This window comes from Phocoena phocoena, chromosome 4 (assembly GCF_963924675.1).
Source record: "Phocoena phocoena chromosome 4, mPhoPho1.1, whole genome shotgun sequence".
Classification (NCBI taxonomy): Eukaryota; Metazoa; Chordata; class Mammalia; order Artiodactyla; family Phocoenidae; genus Phocoena; species Phocoena phocoena.
Genome location: NC_089222.1, coordinates 77624234 through 77644130, shown reverse-complemented (window position 1 = coordinate 77644130; position 19897 = coordinate 77624234). Strand labels below are relative to the sequence as shown.

The 19897-nt window shown below is 51.2% G+C and overlaps 1 protein-coding gene across 1 annotated transcript in view; it reads left to right on the top strand.

The window, feature by feature from the left end:
- PDIA5 (protein disulfide isomerase family A member 5) overlaps positions 1-19897 on the top strand; it is a 92781-nt gene that overhangs the window by 36765 nt on the left and 36119 nt on the right. Inside the window, exons 6-10 of the mRNA XM_065876366.1 lie at positions 1842-1934; positions 4902-4962; positions 9796-9863; positions 16392-16483; positions 16578-16649. Of these exons, the coding sequence (XP_065732438.1) occupies positions 1842-1934; positions 4902-4962; positions 9796-9863; positions 16392-16483; positions 16578-16649 (386 nt within the window). The remainder of the gene's footprint in view (positions 1-1841; positions 1935-4901; positions 4963-9795; positions 9864-16391; positions 16484-16577; positions 16650-19897) is intronic.

Sequence of the window (19897 nt, the reverse complement as noted above, 5' to 3'; positions counted from 1 at the left end):
GATTTGGAGACTAAGAACCTGTGGATGGAATTATTCAACTTCAATTAAAGAAGAATAATCACCTGAAAAGCAAAAGATTGGTAGTATGAACGTTTCAATTATTACATTAAAAGAAGTGATTTTTTTTCCTTTTTCCATCCACATTCGTCTTTTTTCCTTGATGCTGTGGCAGCGGTGGGGGTGGTAGCCCTTTAACTTAGCTCGTGCTGGGATGGGACAGGAGCCTCCCAGAGCAGTAGGTCCTACCTATTTTGGGTTCCTAACCCCACTGAGAATCTCCTGAAAGCCGTGGACCTTCTCCCTAGAAACAGTGTGCATGCGTACATTGAAGGAAGTGTTTTCCTGTGAGTCTGGGGCTTCACAGACTCTTGAAGTCCACTGTGTACCCCAAATTGAGAGCACCGGCACTGGATCTTCTGGAACAGCGGGCGGGTGGGCACTTATAAGCGTCTTTCTCACATGGCTCGTGGCTGTGAGTATGGGTTTCGGGACAGCCCTGCTGCTTCCACTTTGGCTTGTATTGTCACGGTGAAGCTCTCACTAGGGACTGAGAGAAGGCGATCTGCCTTTGCCTGGTGGAAATGGCCCACTTTTCTTACCAGCAGGCATTTCACAGCTCTGTTTGGACAGAGAGCGTTACCTGAATGAAATTCTGCGAAGTCCTAACTGTCTCCCACTCTCCCACAGTGCTCTTTCCAAATAGGAATTTCCAGAAATAACAAGCGTCCCAGGTTCTCTGTGTGTGACCGGTGGGTGGGCTGCATGCACAGGCTCACTACGGGGGTGTTTCCTTTCTCACTGCAGACCTCCTCCCTTCTCCACCCCAGCACACCCAGTTCCTCATCTGCTCCCTGGAGCTTGGTCAGAGTGGGCAGAAGTAACAGAATCTTGCATCAAACTGGGGGACACTGAGGGGTCATCTGTTGACATGGATGGCCAGCCACTCCCTTCCAGGGTTGGAGGGATGGAGCCTCGGCTGGTTTCTGTTACCCGTTTCTGGCTCTCACAGGCTTTGAGCAGCATTTCCCACATGACTGTCTGAGAGGGAAGGGAATGCAGCTTCTGTCCTGGATCAGTGAACTGTGGCAAGTGGGGAGGGGAGCAGAGGGATGTGCCCCCTGTTCCCTGCTGCATGTGTGTCCTGCCTGAGGGGAGCAGAGATTTGCATGTGCTCACTTGTCCACATGACAAAGGCTAAGTAAGCCCTTTATCCTGAAGGTCTTGGTCTGTCTAGAAGGGGGTCCTTAAGGAGAGAAATCCAGCAACCAGGGGGCCACAGCGATGAGCACCCTGCCCTGGGGGCTTCCCACCTGAGCCTCACAGGATGATCAGGATTTAACACACTCCCAAACCAGTTTAGATCATGAAATACCAAGCCGGTTACAAGCAGCTGTGATTACTTGCTTATGCGATTGACAGTTTTAGTGGCTGCCTGATGTGTAAGTATCTTACTTTGCACAGGATTGAAGACCTCTATTCAAATTGATCAGGGAGACTTTCTGGAGGAGGTGAGATTTATTAGAAGCACGTGCCTTTGTTTTGAATAAGCCAACTAGTTGTCTCAAATTTCCTCTCTTGTCCATGAAGAAGCATTGTAGGTGTCAGTGGACCAGAGTTAGGTGTCATGTGGCTGAAAAATCCTGGTGGGGTGCATTTTTAGGGCCCTTAGTAAGCTGTCAGTGGGTGATAGTATGGCACACCCCCAGTCGTTTGCCCATAGGGCACAATGCATCCCGTTCCAGGCACTTGGGTCTCCAGGTAGGGAACAGGGCAGGTTCCTGATTCCCCCACCTCCCTCTTTTCCTGGCTAAAACGAGTTTTCCCTTCTCTCTTTTCGTCAGTCCATAGTGGCATTTCTGAAGGATCCAAAAGGGCCCCCACTGTGGGAAGAAGATCCTGGAGCCAAAGATGTTGTCCACATTGATAATGAAAAGGTAATTTTTCCGTATCAGTTCTGATGGGCTCTGGAAGCTTCCCCCCTAACCAGGGTCTCCCAGGAGAGATGCCCAAGGAACTGAGAAGTGGGAGTATTTGGGGGCCTCCAAGGGAGCTGGGCCAGGGCCCTAACATTTGGTTCCCCTTCCCAGCTCTGTGATGGAACGAACAGGAGATTACAGGCTGACTGCCTGAGCCCTTCCCCTGTTTTTTGCTGCCGTATATAATGTATTTTAACGTGTTTAGACTTTCCTTATAGGGATGTTGTTTAAATGTTTTCTCCTCATTAGGTTATTCAGTTGTTGGGACTGCCTTTGTGTTTTTTGGGTTTTATTTTAAAGTGGGTTTTGGTTTTTTGTTTGTTTAAGAATAATCTGTGAGGTTTGGGTTGGATTGCCAGAGACTTGGGTCAGGTCTTCACAATTCTGGGTCACTGTGTTAACTTTGAACAAGTTATTTACTTCAGTTTCTGCATTTGGCTGGTGTGGGGGGCTGGGGTCAGAAGGATGGTTCCAATGTACGGTCTCCATACTACCCTGACCCTCCTCCTTTCAAAGCCTGCCCCGCCTGACCTGCATGTGCCTCTTTATCCATGTGTACCTGTGTTTGTGTCATGCACACATGTGTGCCTTACTTGCTTGGCTGTGCCTTTACATTAGGATGGGCAAGAACTTCTCTGTCACATTTCAAATGGCCTGTGAGACAAGCAGGGCTTTTTTGTAGATGGAAGGAGAATGTTCGTTTTTCTCTTGATAACATAAAATGTGCCTTTTATCTTCCTCTGCCTCCCCTTTTCATTTAAAATTATTGACTCTTGATGCTTGTTAGCTCAGAAGAAAATGATGCCATTTATACTTTCTGCAGGAGAGATCATGTGTGATCATCGTGGGCTAACCCAGTGGGCCTTTCAGCTGAGGGGTGATTCGGTTTAGGGGATGGGCATCAACGTTTCTGGGATAGAAAGTGCCAGTGTCCTCAGCTTGAAGATGAAGCCTTTTTAATAGGCATGTTGGGGGAAAGGAGGAGGGGCAGGTGTTGAGAGGTGGCGGCACCTGTGCCTACAGCCAAGAAAAGACAAACAGCCTGAACTGATGGTTTCTCCCGGGTAGATTTTGTGGTAATTCGTGCTTTCAGCCTCTCTGGAAAGTGGTTGCCTGCCGCCTCCCTCCCCCAAAATGTTCATGTCCTGAAACTCCTGAAATTGCTCTTCTGTAACTAGAAATATTAAGCAGAAATATTTTTTCTACACCTGTAGGCAATCCTCTTGTTATACTGTGTGCTGCTGCTTTTCTGCTAATAGAATCCCCGTAAAATAACAAGTTCCAAATTCAAGTTTGAATTGCCAATTTCTGTTTGTAAGCGTAGAGTTCCACACTTAAATAATTGAAGGTAATTAAGCATCTATGAACGTAATGGGATATTGTTACTGTTCAGGGTGTGAAACCAAATTGCTCCAGGCTTAGAAAAACCTTTTCTTCTCAGATCTTTTACCGGTTTTAGCTCCAGGGATGCCAGAAGATCATTTTCAAAGCATTCTCCACCCCTAGTCAGGGTCAAAGATCTTCGTTACTAATTCTGTCTTAAAATGAGTGCCTTAACCCGCTAGTTATGTAAATAAGAGTAAACATTTTCAGAATTTGTTATGCAGTGTTATAAATTCCCACAAAATATTTGTAATCTTTTTTATCTAACTGAAAAATTATAAGTACTATATGTTTATTGTTGAAAATTTAGAAAATTCAGCTTAAGCATAGAAGAAAAGAAAAATCATCCCATCCCTCCCCATTGAGAGATACCCACTGCCAGTATTTTCTGTAGCCTTCCAGGCTTTCTGCTTAATGCACACATAAATACTGTTACTCACAAAAGTGTCATCACATTTTACATGCTGTTTTGTAACTTGCTTTTCACCCTTACTTAATGTAACATGCACATCTTATTGTGACATTAAATATTCCTCTTCATCATTTTTAATAATGCAGTCGTATTCCATTGTGCAGGATGTACCATCATCTATTTACCTAATGCCTTGTTGCTGCCAGAAAGCTGCATTCTGAAATTTCCTCTTATTTTCCTTATTATTCAAGAGAGAAAAACCTCTAATTTTCTTCCATGGAAACTGGTTAGAGGAGCTTATTTTAATCAAAATATGCTCTGTCATGGTGCTACTCCGCAGTCCTTAACAGATTTGCTTTTTCCCAAACATCATTGACTCTGGTTGGAAGAAAATTCTCCTACCCTGCTTTACACTGAAGTATCTCCATTAGCACTGTTGTGACCATTTGTCTTTTTACATTTCTTATATTCATTTAACAAATGATTATATATTGTCTGATAACGAGCCAGGCGCTGTTCTAAGGGTACAAACACAAATGATCCATTTAGCTTGTAGCCTCCTGGGAATGGGGGCGCATCTCATCCTTATGCCCCTGTGTGCACCATGGTCTCCTCGGGCCCTGGATGGTGGCTATAGGGCTGGGCTGGGGAAGATTCATAGCGGTGGGTTAACCCTGTGTTATGTGATGAGCAGATCCGCACCTGGCCAAGTTGGGCCTCCATGAATACAAACACCACCACAACAGAGCCACTTCATAGATCGCATAAGAAGAGACAGCCTCACGGGACCCAGTTAGCTCCTTGCCATATTCATTGTTCAGTGGGAGCTGAAAGTAACGCTGGTAACCTGGTACCGACTACTTCATCCCACCAGGTGGCCTTTGGAAAGCCATCTGTCCCCTCGGGCGCTCAGTTTCCCCATCTGTAACATGTGAGGTGGCTAGAATAGATGGTCTCTGAGGGTCTTTCAGCCCCTGACGTGCCAGGACTCTGCACTGCACCCCCAGCCCCCAAGTCAGATGATGGGATTTCCAAACGCCCGCCGCACTCCTCCTGCCACTGTGGTTCCCCCGGGAATGTCCTCTCCCTTCCTGCGTTGTCTGTAACCTGCAGTGTTCTCTGTGCCTCAGGACTTCCGACGGCTCCTGAAGAAGGAAGAGAAGCCGATCTTGATGATGTTTTATGCTTCCTGTGAGTGACTTTCTCCTTTGGGTTCAAGTCAGACATTCAGACTCTGGGTGGGGCCGCTGGGGGCGCAAGGGGGACTGGGAACTAGCCCCGGGCCTCCACTTAGAACGCCCAGTCACGGTGCTCACACCGTCTCTCCGCCAGCACCTCTTTTCCCTTGTCTTTGCCTTTTCGTCTGGCTCCGCCTCTCCTGTGGTCCACATCAGTTTTTCTCACACTGGCTTCCGCATCCTTCTGCCCTCTTCCCCCAGCAGCAACATGGGTCTCTGCTCCAGGTCCCTCCGCCTTCCCCGCCCTCTGCCTCCTGCGGGCCTGTGGCCCTTTGCTGGCAGCCGTGTGCCCGGTGGAGCCGCACCTCGGCCCTGGCTCGCTCTCCTTGGCAGCTGCTGCTGACCGCCCGGAGCCTGGCCGGCCTCGGGGCGGCTGCACGTCCAGCTCTGGTTCCTGCAGAGCCACCTGGGAGGGCCGAGGGATCAGGACCAGGGAGAAAGGGGCCCACTGTTGGGGCTCAGTCTCTATATGAGGCAAGAGGTCGTGGGAACAGCAGTAGGATCATTGAGATGACGACCAGGAGACGTGGGTTCTGATTCCAGCTGTGCCACCCAGCAGGCTGGGTGACCTTGGTCAAGTCCTTCACTGCTGTGTGCCTCAGTTCCCATTTCTGTAAGGGAAGGAAGGGGTTGGATCAGTGCAGTGGCTTTCAAACTTTTTGACTGTATTTGTAGTATTAAACATATTTTACATTGCAGCCCAGTATATAAGTAAGCTGAAAAGTTTCACTAAACCATTCTTACCCTTACTATTTGCCGTCCACTCCACCAGATACAGAGCACGTTGATATTTTCTTTTTCATTGTTTTATTTAAACATTAATTGGTTTTTCCTACTACTTCGTAACCCTCTAATAAATGGTCAGCAAGTCATGGCCTGTGGGCCGGCTGCCTTTTTTGTAAGTTAATTTTTGTTGGAACACAGCCGCCTCTGCATTTGCATGTTGTCTGTGGCTGCTTTCAAGCTACACCCGTGGAGTAGAGTAGTTTACAGTATGTCCTCAAAGCCACAGATACTCCCCGATCTGGGCCACCTCTGAGGTCTAACTGGTCCCCCCCACAGACTGAAAAACCTCGGATTAGAGCCTGTGTGTGGCCTTAGAGCTCGATCTCTGTGAGCTACATGCGCCTTCAGGAAGCCAAAGGACTAAAGGCCGGAGCGAGGGGGGGGGTTGTATGTGATGGGAAGTGGGTGTGCCCAGGCAGGTCTGTGGCTCGAGTGGGTACCACAGGCTGTGGCACAGGGTTCTGTTTCCTCTTAAAAGCCTGCCTCCAATCCCCCTTCCTGAGAAGTTCTCCCAGCACAGGTTCCTCCCATCTCAACCCTGCTGACCATGCCTCCCCAGGCTGGATGCCCTTCTGTGGGTTCTGCCTGACTTGGGCCTGTGGCTTGTTCACTATGGCAACAGCCTCTCCCCAGCCCATGTTGATTGCTGGGTGCCCCCCACCCAGCCTCCCCCACCCCTCCCTGCCCCAGGGGTGTGCCTGCCTATGGAAAGAGGCCCTGGAGTCCCACTTCCTATTAGAGCCGGCTCTGCCCAGGCGGTCTGCTCTTTAACCCCGGGTCAGTCTCTCTATTAATATTCACTTGTTGGTTTCACCCCTTTTTGTTTCTCCTTGGAGGGATCTTACTACCTGCCCAGCTGTGAATTGCTTCAGGAATTATCCTGCCTGCGTAGTCCCTTGAGGACGGGCCTCCCTTCGTTTATCTTAGAACTCTTCAGGTCTCAACACGTTGGTTAAATGAGACTAAAACAGTGATGTCAGTATACAGTACGTGTCACAAGGCAGGGTCATGGTATAACCGTGCAGGTTTCAGCGTAACGACAGTAGGTAATCACGGGGAGAGGTCCACTAGCAATGTGCACCGAAGTGTGTGTGCCAGTCCCCCTGCCTCACCCCGACTCTCCAGGCTGTCAGGAAGGGCGACCATCCTCCTCATCACAGCAGGCAGAGCTGCGAGCAGGCTTATTATCTTTGTAGAATAGGAAGCTGGGGCAGAAGAAGCTAGGATCCTAGTAGGTGTCATAGAACAATGAGTAGTGGAGAGGGAGGGAGAAAACTCGGGGCTGTTAAGTTTACACTTGTGTGGGATCAGATTGGTTGGCCTCCTGGGTCCCAGGTATCCCCAGATTGTGTTGTTGCTGTTGTTTTTAATGAAACAAGCTTGTGCTTTTAGTCCAACGAAGCAGTCATGGCCTCATAATTCAGCTTATTCCTGGGAAACACCAATTCCCTAACTGGGAAGTCCTTTAGGATTCTTTGATCCTAACAGATCGAAGATTGGGCTGAAGGAGCCTAAAGGCAGTGGAAGCCTTTAGTTGTGACAAATCTGGGTCCCAAGGACCTACGGATTATTCAGTGAATGTTCGTTGGCTGAATTAATGAGAAAATAAAAGGGCTGGTGCTCTCACTTTTGGGGTTTGAGAGTGATAATTAGTCTTCTGTCTTCCCCTTCCTCCCGAATGAATCAGTTGAAAGATAAACTCAAATAGGGATCACAGTACGAGCTCTATTTTTGGTAAAGCTCAAGTGGCAACTGGCTTGGCCCAGAGCTTCCTGTTACTCTTCATCTCTTCTTCCCCTCAATAACTTCTTCACCCGGTACTCCACCCATGGGGACAGCTGGCTGACTGACACTTGTTTAGGAGTCACGGGGGATACTGTTGTTGCAGGCTGTAGACCGGCAGAGCTGGGGGAGAGAGGCCAGGCAGTAAACTCCTGAGTGTGACCCAGTGGGTGTCCAACTTCCCCCATCTCATCAAGTCACTGACTAAAGCGGGGCGGGGGGGGTGAAGGGCTTGATGTGTGCCCCCTTCATCCTCTCTCCTGGGGAGTGGAGTGACATCCTCATTCCCGGTGGAAGTGTCACCCCACCATGGACGGGGAGGCAGGCTCTCAGGCCTTGTGCTGGTAGAGGCCCCCCTGCTGGTGCCTAGTTCTGCCCGCCCTCCCAGGTGTTGGCTCTACCCTCAGCCTGCAGGGCAGGTGTTGTCTCCACCTTACAGATGGGGAGGCTGAGGCTCAGACCGCTTCCATTGCTAGCCCGGGGTCACACAGGCAGCAGTGGTCAAGGGGTGATGTACACCTGGGTCTCATTCTCCCCAGAGCTGAGCTCCTTCCTCTGCCGTGCGGCGTCCCATCCCTACCACGTGGCATCCACCTGGTGGAGCTTGGGCACCCCAGGGAGTTGGCATTGCTGTCTCTGGTTCCATTCTTCTCTCCGAATCCCCACAGAGGGAACAAGGCCCCCTGACAAGTGTCATATTCCTCCCTTCCAGTGCTTGTGGGGACCATGCTGTGGTGGCAGCTGCTGGGGAGAGGTGCCTCTTGTCTTCTGAGGGCAGATGCTATGGGATTGCGCTGCAGGCTGACCTCACAGCAGCTCCTGTGTCTCCTTGAGTCTGAGCCTGAACTAACAGCATGTACTTAAGCCGAGGCGTAATGCACTGATGTGTGTGTGTGTGTGTGTGTGTGTGTGTGTCCATCTGTTTGCCAGGCAGGAACGTCAAGGAGGGGGCTGTGGGCATTTTGAGAGTTCTATGTCAAAATATCCTGCATTGCATCTTGTCTAGTAGACTTGGTGCTGGGAGGTTCAGGTGGTCTCCGGGGAGTTTTGACCTGCTCACTGTTCTCCAGTGTCTGTATCTGGCCCAGTGGCTGAGAGCAGCTTTCTACCTGCGTTACTCTGCCCACAGCCTGCCAAGGCATTAGCTAAATGTGGGTTAGAGCTTGTTAGTCTGCTGCTGCGTGGCCCTGTCCCCACTGTGCCGTGTCGAGATGACATCCAGACTGACGTGGGTTCCAGGCAGCTTTGGTGTCTGTGGCCTTCAGAAGCATCTCAGAGCCTGTTTTGCAGCAGGGCGGCTGTCAGAAAGAGTAACAGCCTTGTGTGTCAGAATTCCTCCTGTCTGAGGAAACTGGGGCTCGTGTCCTGCGGTGTCGGTGCCCATGTGTGGCTTGTTCTGGTTGAAGGGAAGGGGTGGGTTTAAATCAGAGTCTCTCTGAAGTAGGAGTGGGTGTTTGGGGCCTGGCTCTCTTGGCCCTGAGCCCCCCAAATTTGGAGGTTTCACCACCCAGGAGAGGAGTGTGACCGTGGTGGACCAGAGAGGGTTGAGTCAAAGACATCACAGACTTCCCCAGTGTCAGTGCTGGAAGGGGCCTGAGGCCATCTGGTCCAACACCCCTCATTTGCCGGAAGGGGCAGCAGCCCAAAGAGGTGACCTGTCGGGGCCATCCAGCAGGTCGAAGGAAGATGAGAACTTGAGTGTCTGATTCTGGCCAGCGCTCGGCTGCCTCTAGCCATGGTGTGATTCATTGTTAATGAAGGAAAAGAGGCAGAAAATCCTCAAAGCCGTTGTTATGTATGGATGCACATTTTTCCTCCTGATAGCGTTCGCTTCAGGTTCATCTGCAGGCCCTGGCTGCGCAGCGAGGGGAGGCTTTTAGTTGCGCACAAAGGGGGTGCTTTCCTGGCACCTGCTCCGGCTCCCTGAATTCCCGTTGAACTCATCCTCAGCTCTAAATTATTCAGTGCTTTGCCCTCCCCCAGCTGCGTCACATTTGCTTGTCAGTCCCGCGTTTATTGAGTGACTGCTGGGCTGGGGTTTGTCAGCTCTTGGGGGTCTGGGGCCTCTGCCTCTGGCCCCATGTGCTCCCAGAGCCTGGGGCAGTCCTGGCTTCTGGAGGTGGGATAAGTGCTTGTTGGTGGAGGTTGGCCTGAGGGGAGAGAGGGTGGAGCATGGGGCCAGTTGTAACCGTTTGGTTTTTCTCCTGCCGGTGACTAGGGTGCAGCGTGTGCAAGAGGATAATGCCGCATTTCCAGAAGGCTGCGACCCAGCTGCGGGGCCAGTTCGTAAGTGAGGCGCCATGGGCCAGGCGGGGCTGCCTGCCAGCTCCCTACTTCTCCCTCTCTCCCTGCGAGATGGCGGAGGACGGGTGCAGGGCGAGGGGAGAGGGCAGGTTTTGAAATCACGGGAAGGACTTATTCTATTACTGCTGCCCCTGCTGCCCCAGGCGTGTGGTTCAGAGACCTGTCCTCAGTGGATGCTGAGAACTGGCCAGAATTGCTGGAACCAGGAGAATTTGGCGCCTGTCAAAGACCAGTAATGAAATAACCAGGAAACCAGCAAAGCACGTTCAGTGTCGCTGAGAGGCCAGGGGCCAACAGCAGACCGTCAGGGGCCTAGAATGACGGGGGCTGGGCTCCAAAGCAGGCCGAGGCTCTCTCGGTGCTCGGGAAGCCCAGTGGCAAAGAGAGGGCGGCACAGTGACACCAAGGTGGGCCCAAAGCACAAGAGGGTCCATGAGGCAGCCTCCTGCCCAGGCTTGCGGGGCTCTGTGGTTCCTGTGGGGCAGGAAGAACGTTGGAACCACAGCGGGGAGAGGCGGTGGGGAGCTGGAAACCTGAGCCCACGGGTTCTCGGAAGGAGAGTGTGCTGGGGAGCAGGCAGGAGACAGGGTTGTCTCAGGGATGCCCACCTTTAGGAGACAGGAGGGGAAGGGGAGCCACTGAGGAAACGGGCCTTCAGAGAAGTAGGAGCAACCGGGATGGTCAGTGAGGGAGGAGGGGAGGCCAGGGCAGTCAGACCTCACCCAGGGCTGAGCCTCAGTCGCTGACGGGCCTGGTCGTCTCTGTGTGTCCTTCACCTTGCCAGGCTTGTCTCTTCTGTGCCATAGGTCTGTCCATTTTTGCACTTACCCCGAGCCACAGAGGTTTGGGGGTTTTTGTGTCGTTAGTTTTGGGTGTTTGTTCTTTTTTTTTCTTCTTGGTGGCAACAGAAAAATAACTGCTAGCTCCTCTGAGAGCATGGCAAAATCCATATGCCTTTCATGAAAGGTCATCAGGTGCCATCTCAGTGGGGTGGGCCAGAGTCCCACCAAGGGAGTCCTGAGATCTTAAAACTGCACCATGATCTTTATGGATCAAACTAAGTTGATTAGTTCAGAGTCAATTAAAAAAGGTTTAAAGGGCAGCCCCTGAGCACCGTGACAGCTAGCAGCTGGCCCCAGGACTGGGTTGCAAAGAACCAGGTGCTTTCTCTTTTGACCTCATTTCTGGGGAGACACCAATGTCCTGCTTGTTTCTCACTAATAAACTTTTAGCAACTTGCCTGGAGACGTTTGGCCCCGGGGCACACATATATCACTCTGGCGAAGTTTCACTTCACATTTTGTGGCCTCAATAGATACCATATTTTAAGATTATTTCGCCTGGAGAAGAGACTTAATTACCCACAGAGTTCTTTCTGCTACACCCGTATACACTTAGACAGACGTTCAGCTCACCCTCCGAACTCTGTAGTGCAGTGGAGGGTAAAGAAGTCCAGCCCCATTCAGATGACAAATAAGCTGGCCAGCTCCGTCAAAGCAGGTGAGGTCTTGGTGCCAGTCTCGTGCACTTTCTGGAAGATTCTCAGCCAATGCTGCCTCTCCCTGCCGAACTCAGCATTCCTCCAGGCCCCTCCTGTGCTCCCCCAGAGCCTGTCCCTGCCTTGCATGGTCGTGTCTGCTCATCTTTGCTTCTGTTCTGGATCGCTTTGCCCACCAGTTGCTACTAATTATAATAAGGTTTTCTCACTGAGATGTGAGTTCCTGAGCATTTCTTCAGCACAGAGCACAGGCCAAGCTCAGAGGAGGTGCTCAACACATGCTGATGAATGAATGAATGAGCATCTGGCTTGCTGGGTACATTTTATTTTAAGCTCTATATTTACATTAAAAGCGATATTCTCCTTTTTGAAAGGAATTCAGAGCATCGGTTCCTAAGGACAGAGGCAAAGTGGGAAGGATGTTTGTGGGACAAGGGCCCTGGGTTCTTTTCTGGCCCTGGGTTCACAATAGGCTCACTTGCAAGGTTAGCCCTGAAGATTACTTGTTAAGGGTACCTGCTTCCAAAAATGGAAAAAAAAAAAAAACACCCAGTACCTGCTTCTCCTGCTTGGGCCCAGGTCAAGAAATAGAAAAAGGTGACCCTCCCAGTTCCCTAGACAACGTTATAGAAAAGTCAGTGGGATTGTTCAGGTACCCAATGAGGCTGGCCGATTCAAGCCCAGCTTTGACCAGGTGTTAGTTACCTCTGTGTTATGTGAACTCATCCGTTACTTTGCTTCTGTATTTTCTTACTTGGGGTTTGTTTTGTTCTGCTTTCCCGTTAGTTTCTTAGGAAAGCACCTTTTGAAAAGTTCTCACCCTTTCCCAGCTCCATAAAGGAGGAAGGGTCCGAGCCACCGGGACCATCACCTACTTCAGGAGGCCTCTAGAGGCCAGGGCTCATGGTGCAGCCACAGCTTCCCAGGAACGGGGCAGCCAGAGGTGTGGATTCCTTTTTGTCCTTGCACACGGGGCAGAGATGGGCTGCTGGTCCCCTGAAATCAAAAGCTTGCTCCTCACCACCCTGCTGAAATCCAGCTGGGTTAGCACCTCCTGTTTCCTCTTCATCTCTGTCATCTTTGGGCCCTTTTTGGCTGGCCGTGTCTGTGGCAGGGGTTAGAAACCTTCCTCCTCTACAGATTTCTTGGGAGGTGTCCAACCTAATGATGTCATTGAGTTGGAAGCGAGGCTGGGTCAGGGATGCACAGCCTTTGCCATTTTCCAGACTCAGATCTGCCTCTTTTTTTTTGCTGTCACTGACGTCTGGTGAGTCATCGGCATCTGTCCCACCTACTCCTGCTAATGGACATCCTCGTCAGCAGCCACTCCCCGTCTCAGAGCAGAGCCCATCCTTGTCTGTCTCCTCTTCCCAGCCTTGCCAGTTATTGATGTTCACACTGAGTCTTTTGTTAACCTTGGCCATGACGGGCCATCTGGGTGTAAACAGTGAAATGTGTCGGTCTTGGTGACAGATGTGTGCAGATCAGACTGTGGTGCTGGCTGTTACTAACCACTGGGAGATCTTGGGCAAGTTGCCTTGGAGCCTTTACTTCCCCCATCCTTAAAATGAGGATGATAACACCAGCCCTGCCCACCTCACTGGGCTGTTGGATGCGTGAATGGGCTGGTGCGTGGAGACAGCTCTATAGCCTGCAGACACTTCACGGGTACAGACGACTGACACCTCCACGCGGCTCCCACTGCTCTGTGCTTACTGTTCCTTCCACTCACCGAACGGGGTGCTGCCAAGGGTCTGCTTTACACCCTCCTTCCTTTATTATTAACACATTGGAACAAGGGCCTGGCCCTGTACTCTCCTTGTCTCCTATGGACTGTCCCTCAGTGATTTTTATCTACATCTGTAGCTCAACAAAATGTAGCTCCATGGAGCCTGAGTCTCTAAGCTCCAGTACCACGTGGCAGACTGCTTGCTTCCCATCTTGGGCTGCATTCTTCTCCCTGGGTCCCAGATGCAGGATGTCTAAAATAAAATTCAGTGTCTTTCCATCGGGCAGGTGGCCAGCTTTCCTTCACGGCTCCTCCCGAGCGCCGCAGGCTCCTCTGCCAATGTGCCTTTTTGCCAGGCCATTGTCATCCACCTGTCCCCCTCACGTGCTCCATCCTCTCCCTGCCCACCAGCCCAGGTCAGACCCTGGTGAGCCCATACAGGGTGGTTGCCAAAGACTGCCGACTTGTCTCCCTGACCTGTGACTTTCCCCTTACAACCCCCGATAGCTCTCCGGCACTTCCTGAATAAAGTCCTGGTTTCTTAGACCTTAAAGCCTGGTCCACAGCGACCTCAGTGAACTCCCCCTACTCCCTTCTATGTGTCCTACAGTTAAGCCAACATGGTCTCGGTTCTTGAGCCACGTCTTGTTTTGTCTTGTCTCCATTTTCTCTTCCTGAAACGTCTGTGGAAATCTTACCCTCCTTGACCACTAGCTCACACGCTCCTGCTTTGTGGAGTTTCCTTGATGGTTCCTGTCACAGCATGGGCTGGACACGAGGAAGATGATGTTGTGTCAGCCGACTGGCCCCAAGCCCACATGGCTCGGTGTCAGGCACGGTGACCCTAACTTCTCCTTAGGTTGAGACCAGTTTTGCCTCATTTGGATTCACAGACTCCAAAAAGTGTTTGTAAGTAGTCGTTCAAAAAACAGTTATCTCATTAACTAATAAATGACCCCAAAGTAGTCAGAAGTGCTACAGAAACTCAGAGAATTAAGAGTTCATCCCAAGCAAAGGTGGTTTAGAAAGGCCACCTAGGGGACTGGGATGTGATTTGCCTTAAAAGATGGATGAGTCTTCGGTGGTAGCCGAGAGAGGGGGAGTGGGCAACATGGGCAAAGGGGGTAGAATACTCGAAGTCAGGGCCAGGAGAATACAGCATGTGTTCTGGGAGCGTGAGCACATCTGCAGAGCTTCTTAGTGGTATTAGTGAAGACGGCTAACAGATTTTGAGTGTTGTCGATACTTGTACCATCTCATTTAGTCTTCACAGCAACCAGAGGAGGGGCTGCAGATGCGGAGACTGGGGCACAGAGGTAACTGTGACTTGCTCAAGGAAAACATCTACTGAGAGAGGAGTTAGGATTTAGACCCAGCATCCAGTGGCTCCTAGCCACTGTGGTATATTCCCATCTGCAAGGGGCCCCAGACGGCAAACAGTCCAACTTCCTCTCTGTGCAGAAATCTCAGACTGTCTCATTCCTGGGAGAATTAAAAACCTAGACCCTAGCAGGTGCACAATTAAGGCTTTTGTAGGAAAGAAGAGTTAAAAAACAAGGCAGGGACCATGTGGTCTTTGAGTGTGGAGTTAGACTTTAGCCTGCATTCAGTGGAGTTGAAAGGTTTTGCACCGGGAAGTGATGTAATGAAAGAGGAGGATGTGGAAGATTAACCTTGTGGTGAATGTGCACTGACACTGGGGAGACCAATTAGACATTAAAAAAGAACTCTAAAGTAGACAGTTATTACTGGAACAGGCTGCTGAATCAGTCTGGGGAAGTGAACAGACGGGCTTTTAGAGTGTTCCAGGGCTTCTAGTAAGTTCTGTCTCAGGCTTATTTTCCCTGTATTCCTTGTAGCATCCCACAAGGGGGCGGGAGGAAAAAAAAACAGATTTAGCAAGCATTTATTGTGTGTTTGCTGTATGCCAGGCACTGTGCTAGGTACTTAAAATGGTTCATAAGATAACGTTTAGATGCCTCTAGAGATGGAGCTGCCAGAGGCACAGGTAGCTCCCATCACCCAGGATTTGGTAGGAAATAAAGAACTTGAGCACCAGTTTTGTGCTAAAACCTCTGACTTGGGTCATCCCATTCAGTTCTCTCAAGAGCCCTGTGATAGTCTCCTCACCCACATCTTCCAAACAGGGAACCTCAGGGAGGGTGAGAGACTTGTCCAAGGTCACGCGACTGCCAAGTGGAAACAGTCCTCTGAATCAAGTTCATTGTCCACTGAGACTGCTCTTTCCCGTTTTCTCTCCCTGTGCCTCCTTACGTATTATTCAGCAAAATTCCTCTTCCTGGTTTCTTCTGTCTGCCTTTGTAACTGCTGCTGACTTTTTTGAACTTCCTCTGCCTGCCCCTCTATGCCACCCGGCGTTGTGGAACAGCTCTCTTACACCTGGCCACACTGTGTTCTCTCGTGAGAACAGATTCAAAGTCCTTTGTCCAGGCACCTGATCCTGCCATACAGAAAAAAGTTCCTGCTTCAGGAAAGGAGTTCTAGGGGACTCATTCTGGGTTGTTCTCAGTACATAGGCTTGTCATCAGTAATACAAGCTACTACAGTTTTCCTTTCCCATTCAGGGGTGTTGGATATGTGGACCCCTGCCACCAGAACATGTTCAGACTTCAGAGATGATGCTTAAATGATGCTGTAGGTGATGGTCACCCACAGGAGGCCTAACAGGGTTTGGAGGGAGGAGAGTTAGGCAGGTGGATGGTCATGAGAACCGTGCAACCTCCTTGGCCACATTAACTGTGAGGTCTGAGAATGTTGCACATGAAGCCAGGGCGGACAGACTGAGGTATCCAGGAAGGTGTCCAAGGGTGCCTTAGAGTGGCAGAGTGGCTCAGTGGTGATTCCATAACTTGGGAGAAGAGTACAACCTTAGTTGACATGGGCAGAGAAAAGGCATAATATGTACTTGGGTGGCAGTGAACCCACTCTAGGACCTGGTTGACCTTGGTAACAAGGCCAGGTTTCTTCTTCAACCCTCAGAACTTCGTTTTGCTCTGGGATGGTTTTTCCCACAGGGCAGGCAGGAGGGAATGCCTGTATGGGGGGCAGCCCTCGGGCCCAGATGACTGCTTCTTCCAGAGCACGCAGGCATCGTTCCCAGCTGGCTTGGCTATCCTTGATCCCCCGCTGCCCTGGGCTGTGCGTCAGACTGTGAGGCTTCGTCCCCATCATCTGTTTCTGGTGGGACGGCTGGGCAGGCATGGACAAGGTGAGGGCGTCTGTGGGCGGAAAGTGGACAGGTCTGTTCTCCCTTTGCTCCCAGGTGCTGGCCGGAATGAATGTCTACTCCTCGGAATTTGAAAACATCAAGGAGGAGTACAGTGTGCGCGGCTACCCCACCATCTGCTATTTCGAGTAAGTCCCCTGCTTCCCTGCTGACGCTCGCTCCCCTCCATGATGGCGTTTGCCTCCCTGGCTGAGCCCCACAGTGTCTCCTCATGTTTCACAGGAAAGGACGGTTTCTGTTCCAGTACGACAGCTATGGGTCCACAGCTGAGGACATTGTGGAGTGGCTGAAGAAGTAAGTTGGCGTTTGCCTTGGTGGGGCGGGGGAGGGTACCCAGAGGGGGAGGGGCATCTGCCGGGCCCCAGGGTGTCCCTGGGCACAGGGCTCCGTCTGGTGGTTGGGAAGAGAATGAGGAAAGAAAGGACCATTGTGTGCTGCCCACGCAACTGTCTATGGGCTGCATCTAGGTGAGGGTGGGGATCTGTGCGTGCAGAATGTGCGAGTCGGGAGGATTTTGTGTGACTGGCCGTGACGACTGCATTTCAGATGGGTTTCTTCCCCTTAGTCTACCTGATGGCTAGAAGTATTCCTCACCCAGGACGGCAGGTTTGAGACAGGTTCCACTGCACGTCTCTCTGAAAATAGAGTTGTCAGTCAGGCACTCGTTTCAAACATAACACTTTGTATTATGTGCCATGAAGCTAAGAAGTGTCCTCATGCCTTAGATTTGCGGACTGCTTTGCTGTTCACCACGCAGCCCCGCGGAGCTGCTTCATAGCAACCTGTGGTCCTGCTTATAATGTGATTAGATCCTTATAACCCAAACCGCCCGTGCACCTGGAGTCCCCCGCCTCCCATGCTAGGTGTGTGACTTTTGCGTGACGCTTGGACCCTGACTGGTGTGTTGGATGGTGAGTCTGTCTCCCCAGCACCTTCTCCGTGGCCGGAGCTCTCCTGAAGCCCACCCCAGAACACTCACCTGCTCTGGGCTCTGCCTGTCACTGGCCTGGCACTTACCAGTCACTGCCAGTGTGTGGTTATTTGTGCACGGTGCTTAGAATAAGAACAGCATTTTGGAGCATTTTGGGAGCTTCACTTTGTGGCTGACCCTGTTCTAAGCACCTTATGTCTCATGGAATCCTCAGGACAGCCCCATAAGGAAGATATTATTATGACCCTTATTTCCTGAATGAGGTAACTGAGCAGAGAGATGGAGTAGCTCGTCCAAGCTCCTGCAGTGCCAAGCAGAAGGGCTGGGGTCGGCCCCCGGCAGCAGCTCCCCCGCGTTCTGGCCAGAGCCTCTGCCCTTTCCCCAGCTGCCAGCACGGTGGCTGTTTATTGACATCGTTACCGCAGGGGCACAGGGTTAAAGGATTAGTTATCCAAAGCAATGAGGTTGAAAATGTGTATTTTCAGAATGGGAAAGGAAGATAAATTTTGTACTAAAAAAAAAAAAAAAATTACCCCCAAACCCACAACAAACTGTTTGATTCTGATGGTTGAAACTCTCAATCTTCTGTTCCATGGGTTCCCGGGGGCCCAGGAGATAAAACACCGTGGCAGAACCATGTTTGCATGGTGTCCTTTATTTCTTGGAAGCATTTTCACATCTCTGTCTCCATCTATTACCTCATTTCCAGCCCCTGCCCAGGAAGGCAGCTCCCCATTACCCTGTAGTCATTGTCTTAACCTGGGCCTTCACACCCCTGTTTTCATTTTTCACTTGATAATAAGCATGTCCTCTCCTCCAGCCAGACATATCTCGCTCTGCTTTGGGAGAAGGTTTCAACAAATGGCAGTCTCATTTGTCACCAGAGCATAAAATCTGCTTCCCTCCCCCTTCTGTAACCTTTTCTGGCTTCAAAATACACTCGTATCTTCTTGGAAGGATAATGTTTATTATTTTTTTTAGAAAGTGTTCAGAATTGCTTGCTAGCCCTGGACCAGGGGAGCACGTCAGTGGCTTTTCTGAGACGGGGTATTATCTCCCCGCTGGACTCTGCCACTCTGTCCCCCACCCCACCCAGGCCCACCGCAGCTCCTCCACCAGACCCTGTCCCGGGCCCCACTCCTATCCCCAGGGCTGCCTCCTGATCCCTGTCCTGGACTGGCCCTCCCCACTTCCCACCTCTGCCTTCCTCTCCTCACCCCCATGGGCAGGAGATCTTGTTAACAGCTGTTGGTTCACCCTGGGTCTCCAGTCGGCTGAGGTTGGTGGGGTAACTCCGGGGAAGGGAAGACAGCATCCGGGTCCCGCTGGGTAGCAACTCTGGAGCCGCCCAACCACCTGTGGTCCCTGTGCTGGAGGTGCACACATGGGGGCAGCTTCTCCAAAGGCATGACCATAGCGCACTCCCCCAGCGCAGCCGAGGGCAGGGAGGACCCCCAGTGAGCTGCCTCAGCAAGATCCAGCGATGTCACTGTGCTGCCAGCCAGCTTCATTTTTTAAAAGTCTTTTCTGATTTTAAGGCTATCAGTGAGCTATATCATTACTGAAAAGCGTAAATATTTAAACAAGGGGAAAAGTGGCCCCCTTACTCCACTACCCAAGGATAATGTGTGGTGATATTTGGCAAATTTCCTTCTAGATTCCCCCCAACATATACCCAGCTGTGTGCGTGCGTGTGCGTGCGTGTGTGTGTGTGTGTGTGTGTGTGTGTGTTCCTGGTGCCAGGTGTTTTAAGTCTTCACCAGGTTTCCACCAAATCCTGGTGGGTAGGTAGCAGTGATCCTACCTTTCCTGCTGCCCTGCACTTCTTCCTTGGGCCTCTCCATTGGCTGCTCATGGCTTATGGTCACCAAATGTAGAAGGATGAGGGTGGATCCAGCCTTGCTAATTCTCTAGATCAAGGGGTCCCCAACTCCCGGGCTGTGGATCGGTAGTGGTCCACGGCCTGTTAGGAACCGGGCCACACAGCAGGAGGTGAGCGGCGGGCCAGCGAGCGAAGCTTCCTCTGGGGCTCCCCATCGCTTGCGTTACTGCCTGAACCATCCCCCACCCCCACCCCACCCCCATCGTGGAAAAATTGTCTTCCACAAAACCGCTCCCTGGTGCCAAAAAGGTTGGGGCCGCTGCTCTAGATGACTTTCAGAAGCCCAGGAGAGAAGAGCCAAATCCTGCCGTCTGACATGTGACTGGCGAGTGGGCCAGGCAGGGCATCCCTGGTGTCGGAGTGCCCCAGGGCTCTGGGGTAGATGCGATGATCCTGGCAGTGTGCCCCTTTGTGCTTCTGGCAGCTGCGTTTCTTATTCCACTCTCTGCAGATTTCCTGCTACTCCGTTGGGCTTGGCAGGTAGAGGGTGCAGAAGTGGCAATCCATTTTGACCTAGCTACCTGTTTCTGCCTGTGTATTTTTGTACTAACCAGAAGTGGACTGAAAACAAGCACAAAGCATTCTTGACTTGTCATATTTTGAGTTGCATCTTCTTATCAATGGCATGTGCACCTCCCTCAGGCAAGGACGTGCTTTGTGTGAACTTCCCAGTCCTGGAGAACCTGCAGAAGTCAGAGTTGCAGGATTGGAAGGGAACGTGAAAGTCAG